Here is a 10,745-nt window from a genome sequence, read left to right on the forward strand (position 1 = left end):
TTAGTTGCGTTAAAAAAACCCAAAACTATAAACCTGTTGATACTTATTAATTTTTTTGGTTAATTGTTGAATTATGGATGAATAAGCAATCGTTAAGCTTTCGAAGGTTGCCATCTGTTCTAAAAATAGAATTATGGTTATTGAAAGAGGCCTGAAAAAGCGCATGCTAGACCTTTATTCAGTCTTCTATATAGCTTCAATTAAGCTTAAGGCTGAATAAAATCGCCAGAATTAGATGTTTAACAGCTGAACAACAGTGAATGCAGGCTATGAACAGCTTTTGTTCAAACAAAGGCTGAATCGAATCAGCTATAAAAGCGTTTGAGCAGCTTCAAATTGCTACCTGGGACAAAGCTTTAAATATAAGTCGTATATTTCCCCCTTGTCCATGGATCGCATCACCGACCAGAGGTGACTCCCAGATCTTTTCCTCCCTCACTAATAAACACCCTTCCCGTGGTGATTGTGGAGATGCAGAGGTATTCTCGTTCTCTAGAAGCAACAATCATTACACCCTAACATTCCTTCCCCATCCCAACTGACTGTAAGGACTTGGCCGGCGCCGTTATTGATCAATAATATTAGATCTGCTAAAATTGCACTTCGAGAGTAAGCGAAAAGTCCCATCCCTTATTCATTTGGATCGTAGTACAATTCTTAAAAGTTCCAATCAATCACGGACTAGCAACTATTGACATGTACAGTCAGTCTATGCTATGCTATGCTATTTAATATGTTCTTAAGGCAGTTAGTTCATACCCTTGTTAGTTTTGGACTACTAATTTTCATAACATAATGATAAATATGCATAATGAAGTATGAGCCATAAACAGCATTTTCGTGTTTTTTGTTTGATAACCTTCTGTTATTAATATTTGTCAATTCCAAGATTGACTAAGACATCAAAAGCAAAACATTTACATAAAACCATAGCGAAATATACGGAAATCCAGCGCAATTGTTTACATTTTTTGCATTTCACCTCAAAAGCGATATTTTATTTTTTAGTTAAATCATATATTTGTCTGCAAATTGAACACCTCTTCTTTAAGCCACAAAAAGTTCAAACGTCCTAGATGTCCTGCTTAAGGAAAACTCAAAAATTCTTTGTAAACTTAATAATTCGATTCAATTATTTTTTTAAGAAACATTATATATTTCTCCAAGTATGTTTAATATATTACTCCACGTTCAAAAATAATCAAACATTCGAAACATCAAATCTTAAAAATATTATTTTTTTATGTTATACTTCGTAATTTTTTTGCACCCTAAACAAGTTTAAAAGTTTTTCTAGTCTGGGACCACCATCGGTACATAGCGTTAGAATTACAGTTTTTGTCGTCGTTTGCAGTAACTAGAGGAGAAGCGTTTTGGTTAACTCAAATTGCAGAAATCTAGCTTGACAGTCTGTAAAAAGCTCATATTTTGAATATACTTCTTCACGTATCCCTCACATACATACCCTGAAATGCAAATCAAACTTAGGGGCATCGCCAATTTAAATTTGGCCTCCATCTTCATTTTATCAGAAAAATGTGTTTTCACCGTTACGGCACTGTTGGTTTCAAATTCTGAGGTCACAATCCAAAAGTTTAGAAAAAACTGAGTTAGAGCAGCTGCCAAAACTGGCCAATAATATGTACCGAATGAACGATATTCTAAATATAAAGGGCGAACACGAAATTATTGCGACACCGAAAATGTCATGCCAATTTTCTTATAATGTTTAGAATCAAATTAATATTTTAGGGAAGTTTTATACATATATTTACTTCAAAAATCAAAAGAAAAGTTAATCGATGGAGCCTTGAGTGTAAAATTGAAGGCATTTTCGCTTGATGCCCTCGATCATAGTCTTTACAGTGTCATCCGGTTCCAGTTTCTCAGTTTTTTTTCCATTTTCTTAACATGTCTTTCTCGTCTTTGACTGTCTTCTTGCTCTTCCGAAGTTCTCGCTTCATTATTGCCCAGTACTGCTCCACCGGGCGCAGGTCCAGACAGTTTGGCGCATTCATGTCCTTTGGAGCAAAATGGACAGAATCGGCCTCATACCACTCCAGGACACTTTTAGAATAGTGGCATGATGCCAAATCTGGCCAAAATAGCGGAGCTTCGTCGTGCTGCTGCAAGAACGGCAAAAGGCGCTTCTCGAGGTACTTAGATTTGTAGATCTGGCTATTTACTGTGCCCTTTGTCACGAAAGGCTCACTCCTCAGTCCGCAAGAGCAGATGGCCTGCCAAATGAGATATTTGGAGGCGAACTTCGAGATTTTCTTCTTCTTAAATTTGTCGTCCACATCGAACTTGCCCTTGCCTATGAAAAACTCCAACCCCGGACTTTACTTAAAATCAGCTTTTATATACGTTTCTTCGTCCATCACACAGAGCCCATATTTTGTCAGCATTTTCCCGTAGAGCTTCCGTGCCCGAGTTTTAGCCGTAGATTGTTGCCGCTCATCGCGGTATGGGAATTGTTTGCTAGTAGTTAGATACGTATACAAACATACTTCATTGAAGTATTTATTCAATAATTGTTTTTATTACGTAGATATTTTTGAAAGTGAGAGTATGAAACGACCTTTTTTGTTCTCAACGGTGGTCTTAAATCCAAAAAGTCACATAGACAAATATATATAATAAAAACGACAGATTTGTATACAATATACTATTTTATTATCATATAATTAAATAATTATTTTATTAATTACGATTTGTTGCAGCTATCCTAACTGCAATAGTAAATACTATTTCAGGAGATGCATGCACATTGATGCCACACGTAAAATGTTCAGGATCGAAAACAGTGAAGCAATGCTTTTCACTACCAGACACGATCTGATATAATAAGATCATCATAGTGGATGCAATTTACGTTAGTGTTGTACTCTCAAAACTTATCGTATATAAATTTGTCTTAACTGGATCAAGAGAGCATCCACAAATTATGTTACACTTCAGAAGAGGTTTGGAATTGAAAGGGGAGAATATTGAATTATTAGATTTCCGCGTGACGTAACTAATGGATGTTCCCTTGTTTTAAAACTTCAAACTGTGGGTTCGTTGCATAATAACCGCTACGTCTTAATACAGCGAAACATTGGTTGGATCTTGAGTTGCCCAGTCCGGGAATGTATTGATCTCTGGATAAACAATGGCCCCCCAAGTGGGAAGCCCTATCCACATAACGACCAGGGTTATCACCGTTGGTCCTAGTCCGGCAAGTGCCATATCCTTAATGGAGATGTGTCCAGCTCCAGCTACGATTGCATTTCCCGGAGTTCCTACTGGCATGTGGAAGGCATAGCTACAGCACATTGTTGCCGGAAGCATTAGGTACAGCGGATGGATTTTGATTACAACAGACTGGAAATTAAAAAGAACTCGTTAAAACTTGATTACAAGTTGTTTAAATAGGACGTACCATTTCAGCCAGTACCGGAAGAATTATATTGCTAATGGCAACATTTGAAGTAAACTCTGTAATCATTGAGGTAACCAGGCACACCACAAACAACGTTGCCAGTGGCGGAAGACTTTGCAAGCCAGACAAAGATTCCCCGAGGAGAGCTGACATTCCGGTGGCCTGTCCGGCTTCGGCAAGTGCGAAACCTCCTCCTAGCAAGAAAATGAGACTCCAGTGCACGTTCTTGTTGACATATTTCCACGTGATGAGAGCTGGGGATGGTTCCTTGGGTAGCGGTCCTTGTGGAAAAATAAAGCATAGTGAAATGAATCGATGGAGTAATTCGGAGTAATGCGGAATGCAAACTTTCTTCCAAGGGGAAATGAATAATGTTGGTAATAGGGCGATATTCAAAACTGAAAAGGCAATAGATGGCTCTTTTTCAGTGGTAGTTAAAACGAAATCCTGAAGCAAAGAAAGCTCTACGGAAGATGAACTAAACACAAAAAGTTATGTATTCACTTTACACTTGATTTCCAATCACTACTTTTTTGATCCAGTTTCCAAATTGCAAGTAATTTAAGTTTTTCATTATTTTCCATATGTTTTGACAGTTCTCCGACTACCATTCTTCCATGCGCTTGTGTTGAAAGTTTGAAAAATTTGAGAATCCAGCGTAGCGCGATCAGTGGGAGGAATACAAACAACAATGCCGTCGCTCGGCGGCCGGTAAAAGAAACTGAATGTTCGAAAGGTTGTTGACTGTACTTTTTGTCGCTGGCGCCAACTGTTAGCGATCAAGAACGAAATAAACAGTCGTTACCCTATTGTACCGAAATGAGCAATCAGTGTGATGCTCTAGACAAATTTTCCGAACACCAAATCGAAGTAGTCTCTAGCCCTGGATCTTTGATTCAAGTGAGGAAGCAAAGAGTGCCGCCTATCGTGTCAGTTGTTCACAATTTGGGGGATTTAGGTAGGAAATCTTGAACTCCATTAGGGGAATCAAAGTTTCCATCCAAATCGCAAAGAAAGAAGACTGTTCTGTTTTGCCGGAAACTCTAAAAGATCGCAAACTTCTCAAACATCTTGAAGAGAAGAAGCACAATTTTTTTACTTATGACGACAAAACTGAACGTTTGTTCAAAGTCGTCTTGAAAGGTCTATCAAGTGACTATAAGTCACCTGAAGAGATCAAAAATGGTATAAATGATTTACTTGGATTTTCCACAGTCCAAGTTATCATTAAGAAGAAGAGAACCCAATCTGGCATTGTTCGGAAAGGGCTTTCTCAAGAATATAATTTAGTTCACTTTAACAAAACAAAACTAAATAATATTGAAGCTTTAGAAAAAGCAAAACTTATGTTCGATGTCCGTGTGACGTGGGAACATTTCCAGAAACCTGGAGGAATTTACCAGAACCCCACTCAGTGCCGTCGGTGCCAAAAGTGGGTCATGGTACAAAAAATTACCGCATGGATGCTAAATGCATGATTTGCGGAGGTTCTTCTCACGCTAAGGATGCCTGTCCAGTGAAGGAAGATACCACCAAGTTAATATGCTCAAATTGCAGGAACATTCATAAGTCCAATTTTTGGAATTGACCTTCACGCAAGAGAGTCGTTGAGGCTCGTGCCAGGTAGATGGAAGATAATATCCATTATGATAACGGTCGTTTCCGGAATTTTCCTGGTAGAGTATCGAACAATGCTCATTTTTCAGTTAACAATGGCTTGATTAGTAATCATATCCATCCGGAAGATCATAATCATGCTCATTCACAAACTAATTTTAATCCGTCGGGTAGCCGTTCAAATCTTTCAATTTCCAATGAATATACCCACGGAAAATCCTTTGCCGATATCGTAGCAGGTATATCCTCTGATACTATGATTACCCATTCTAATTGTTTCAAATCAAATGAAAAAAAAAAACCCTGCCATCACAGGAAACTTCTACTCCGCCTCTTCGTCTACCGAAAACTCTAACGGGAAATAATCGGATAATGTACGTACCCACTTCAAGTGATATGTCTGCCTCTGATTTTAATTATCTAACTGAACAATTGAATCTAATGATTGATGCAATGTTCAAAACCATGACTATGACTAAAGCAGTCCAAAAAGGTGTAAAATTTACTAATCAAATTGTTATTGAATTACGTTTTTCTAATGGATCCAAATAATAATTTAAATATTTTAAATTGGAATGCTCGTTCTCTGAATGATAAAGAGGAGGAGCTGTTCAATTTTCTTACAGCTAATAACGTGCATATAGCAGTTATTACTGAAACGTATTTGAATCCTCAAAAGAGATCCTAACTTTTTTGTTTATCGTAATGATCGACTTGATGAGGCATGTGGGGGAGTTGCAATCATCATTCATAGGCGTATAAAATATCAACTGTTTTCGTCATTTGAAACTTAAGTTTTTGAAACTTTAGGTGTTTCTGTTGAAACACAGCGAGATAAATATACTTTCATAGCTACCTATTTACCTTTTCAATGCTCTGGACAGCAAGTTAATTTGCTCCATACTGACTTGCGAAAATTGACTCGCAATAAGTCAAAATTTTTTGTCATTGGTGACTTTAATCGGTCATGGAATAATTCTCAAAGTAATTCCAACGGCAGAATTTTATTTGATAAGTGCTCTTCAGGATATTTCTCAATTCAATACCCTACATGTTTTTCCTCTTCTAGAAATCCATCTACGATTGACTTGGTCTTAACCGATTCTAGTGATCTTTGTAGCCAATTTGTTACTCATGCTGATTTTGATTCTGATGATGTCCCTGTTACATTTCAAATATCCCAAGAAGCGATTCTCAATCCTATCAGCTCTACTTTCAATTATTTTCGAGCTGACTGGAATATATATTGAACGTATATTGAATATAATCTTGATGTAAACATTTCTTTATTAACAAAACTGGATATTGACTATGCTCTTGAAACTTTAACAAATTTCATTGTTGAAGCTAGGAGCTTTGCAATTCCAAAATGTGAAGTAAAATTTGAATCCGTGATTATAGACGATGATCTTAAACTCTTGATCCGCCTTAAAAACGTGAGGAGAAGGCAATTTCAACGCTCTCACGATCCTGCTTTGAAAATTATATAGCAGGATTTGCAGAAAGAAATCAAGAAACGGTTTGCACAAATAAGAAACAAAATTTTTGAAAATAAGATTTCTCAATTGGACCCTGGCTCTAAGCCCTTTTGGAAATTATCGAAAATCTTGAAAAAACCTCAGAAGCCTATACCGGCATTGAAAGAGGAAAACAAATTATTACTAACTAATTGCGAAAAAGCTCAAAAACTACTTACTAGTCCAATAGAAAATCAAATTACTCAGGACTTCGAAAATAATCTCAATCAAGAGAACGTTTTCGAAAGTTCCTAGGAGACGGATTTGGAAGAAGTGAGAACTATAATTGAAAAAATAAAAAATATGAATGCCCCTGGTGATGATAGAATTTTTTACATCCTCATCAAGAAACTTCCAGAAAGCTGCTTATCATTCTTAGTTGATATATTTAACAAATGTTTTTAATTAGCATAATTTCCTGACAAATGGAAAAATGCTAAGGTTGTACCAATTTTAAAACCAGACAAAAACCCTGCAGAAGCTTCTAGCTATCGTCCAATCAGTTTGCTTTCCTCCATCAGTAAACTTTTTGAAAAGGTCATTTTGAACAGAATGATGGCCCACATCAACGAAAATTCAATTTTTGCCATTGAACAGTTCGGATTCCGCCATGGACATTCGACCACTCATCAACTTTTACGTGTAACAAATTTGATCCGTTCCAACAAATCTGAAGGCTATTCTTGCTCTGGTCTTACCCTTCTAGACATAGAAAAAAGCATTCGAAAGTGTTTGGCATGAAGGCTTAATCGCAATATAAAAAAACTTTAATTTTCCAACATACATTGTTAAAATAATTCAAAGTTATCTGTCAAATCGTACACTACAGATTAATTATCAGATCTACAGGTTTGAAAGACTTCCTGTAAGAGATACAATATTTTCACATCTGACTTGCCTGAGTTACCTCTTTGTTTGCGGATGACACAGGCCTCTCCGCCAAAGGACGAAGTCTGGGTGTCATCTGTAGTAGATTGTGAAAAATGTTTGGATATATTTTTTTCATACTTACAAAAATGGAAGATTTCTCCTCATGCTTCTATATCTCAACTTCCCACATAAACCATAAAAAAAGATTGGAAATCGGTTGAGCTGTTCAAAAGTTATGATTTTTTTTAAACATTACAAATCTAATGCGCTGAGATCTACAGTGTGTGCCGATGAAAAATGACTGATTTTTTATTTACAAAAAAATATATCTCAAAAACTAAAAATCACACATCGCTGAAAATTTGACAGTTTACGTAAAATTTTCTGAACTTTTAAGAAAAAATGAGAGCAGCAATAGCCCCTTTGGTCCCGAGGCCTTCAAAACACGAAAAAACGGAAACTATTGAGTTTTTTCATGTAGAAAACACAATTTTTGTGAAATTTTATATTTTTCCCAAAAAGTGAAAATCTTTAACCTTCATTTCGTCCAAAAAGATTGAAAGTCGGTCAAACAGTTCAAAACTTATAATTTTTTTTAAAATAAAAATTTTGCAAAATCGCGATTTTTCTGGTCACCTTATTTCGGAAATGGTCACCCTAATCAAAAAGTCCAAAAATACGTGTATCCTTATTTTGGATAAGGAACAAAATAGCAAATTTGCACGGAATTCGGAGACCCACTAGATCGGTTTTTCATGGAATGGCTGTATAGTTATCTTGTCAAAACGGTTAGGTGCGAAATTCGGCCTCGCAATACTCTAGATTTAGACGTAGCTGTTTGTAGTAGGAAATACTAATGACTGGTTTATGAAACATCTGGTACCAATCACGGATTTGTAAACAAGGAATTTTACTGACTCATCGTCTGATAATACCATCCTAAATACATACAAGTCAGAAAATATATTTTGATTCACACAAATGATAACTCATTTTCAATCACAACTAGCTTATCAGTTATCAGCTGGAGGCTCGTTCATTAAAGCCATAATACACGTTGTTTTGATTTTCATTAGTCTTCGTCAACGTTATCTATCTATTTACCAACGATATGTTTACCTGAGTTCTTTTTGAAGTAGTTCAACCATCGCCAATCAGCCGGAACTATAAATAGCATGATAACAATTAGTATCGCTGGTGTGGCATCCTTTATTTTTCTGTAAATATTTCAGTAGGCACTGTGAAGACCGGAGCTATAGGACAAAGTTTATCAATTTTATACTCACACTCCCGGGAAAACATCCGACCATCCTTTTACGAACCCTGGACTGCGGGTGAAGAACAAAACTATCGACAGCACGAACAGGAAGGCAACACTGATTTCGTTCGATGTCATTGGTCCCATTTCCTTGTAACGAGTTTGTATTACCCGTTTGGCCACAGCTTCTCCTTCCCGGCCTATAGAAGATTGTTTCGCTTCCTTGCTGTGTGGCCTGAACAGTCCCATGAAGTGCCATTGAAGATATAACCACACCAGGAACACATCCAACAGCATCAACGGCACGTTGAAGAACAAGAAATCGGGAAAATCGATTCCATTTGCATCAGGAAAACGATTTTCGTAGATGCCCTTGAAGGTTAGGTTAGTTCCAGTTCCAATGAGAGTGCCGCAACCTCCAATGCTGGATGCGTAGGCCGTTCCCAGTAAGTAACAAAGTGTAGTTTGCGATGGTTTCTTGTTTCTGAACAATAATATACAAATTAGCTTTTTTTTTAAATCCAAAGCTTTTAAACATACTCATCTTTGGATTTGTCCTTGTTCTTGCCTTTGTTGTTTTCTTCGGGGCATTCATCAATCTCGTACATATGGCAAAGGCCTTGCTGAAATTAAAACCATATGAACTACTTTACGTATCACAATTCAACCGTCAGACATACAGACTCCAACTCCTCCAGTACAGCTAGAACGATAGGACACATCATAGCTACGGCAGCCGTATTCGAAATCCACATGGACAGAAACATGGCGACAACGATCAACCCCAAATGTAATCTCCGTTGGCTGCAACCTATCAGGTCAATCACTTTCAAAGCAACTCGTTTGTGAAGATTGCAATACTCGATGGCCAGGGCAAGCACAATTCCTCCGATGAACATAACCACTGGTTCCTTCATATAGACCATACAGGTCTTACTTGTGCTGAGAATTCCCAACAGTGGGAATAACACGATGGGTAGCATGGATGTGATTGGTAGCGGCAGGGCTTCCGTTACCCACAGCAGAGACATCACAATAACTACGTACAAACATCGGAAGGCCGGTGAATATTCGATAACGAATAACAAGGATGCCAATGTTGGAACAAGGAGCACCAATAACGTTCTCCAATACACTGTGATGAACTGAAACATTCGTTTGCAACATCCCATTCGAGAATCATCCTGCGATGTTCTGTGAAGTGTTTGTATATTATAGATTAATGAAGACTAGCTTAACAAATTAATTCTTACGTTGCTTGTTCTTCCGGTACATCAACATTCGAGTTCTCTTCAGACATTTTGTCTCTGACCGTTATAACTAATTTTATCAACTTCACAAATACCACCTAAATATGTTCTCATTCCACGATTTTTTCATTAGTGGTTCACATAACAAGTTTGTTTTCTGGTCGAATCTAGCTTGTAATTGCTTATATTTTTATATATTTTTTCGATTCCACTATATTCTTTAGAATTTAATTCACTTTTTCTTTTTAATACTTATACTTAAAATCTTGAAAATACTAAATTGATTCCACCGAGTGTGATGTGAACAAATCGAATGTACGGCACAAACTATTATTCATGTTTGTTGAACGGCCACTAAAATGTTCCATATCAGTCAAAGATACGGTCTGTAATCAGCACCCTCACCCAGTCTTATTTTATAGTCATTCAGAAGCATTCGATAGAGATTGACACCCATAAACTTAAGCCATCATATGAAATCGAAGGTCTTCGATAATATTATGCTTAACTGATAGTAGTTGAGTTCGGACTTCTGTAGTTGCATGGTGCTATCTATTTGTGAATGTTTGCAATAAAGGAATCTAAAAAAGAAGTAAGTGACATAAAATGCACTAGACGGTTGAATGTGTTCTCTTGTTCATTTTCATAAACGTAACGTGAAAGGCTATAATGCACAGTCATGCAGAAAGAGTTTAGACTTGAATCGTAGTATAGCACTGAATCTCTTGAAACTGAAACAGTTAGAAGGCCGTCATTCTCTTAATGGATTTTTTTTTTCACTTTTTATTGAAGGGATTTTCTAAAGTAGG

General features: G+C 36.9%; 1 protein-coding gene across 1 annotated transcript; it reads right to left on the reverse strand.

The window, feature by feature from the left end:
- Positions 1–2,676: 2,676 nt before the first annotated feature.
- LOC5572539 (protein I'm not dead yet) lies at positions 2,677–10,745 on the reverse strand. The gene is made up of 7 exons (XM_001654006.2): positions 9,940–10,745; positions 9,367–9,880; positions 9,227–9,309; positions 8,715–9,170; positions 8,548–8,645; positions 3,425–3,705; positions 2,677–3,366 (listed from the first exon to the last, which is right to left on the reverse strand). Exons 1-7 carry the CDS (start codon positions 9,984–9,986, stop codon positions 3,085–3,087), a joined length of 1,761 nt encoding a protein of 586 aa, XP_001654056.2. The 5' UTR covers positions 9,987–10,745; the 3' UTR covers positions 2,677–3,084.

The sequence above is a fragment of the Aedes aegypti genome, chromosome 2 (genome assembly GCF_002204515.2).
Source record: "Aedes aegypti strain LVP_AGWG chromosome 2, AaegL5.0 Primary Assembly, whole genome shotgun sequence".
NCBI classification, from domain to species: Eukaryota; Metazoa; Arthropoda; class Insecta; order Diptera; family Culicidae; genus Aedes; species Aedes aegypti.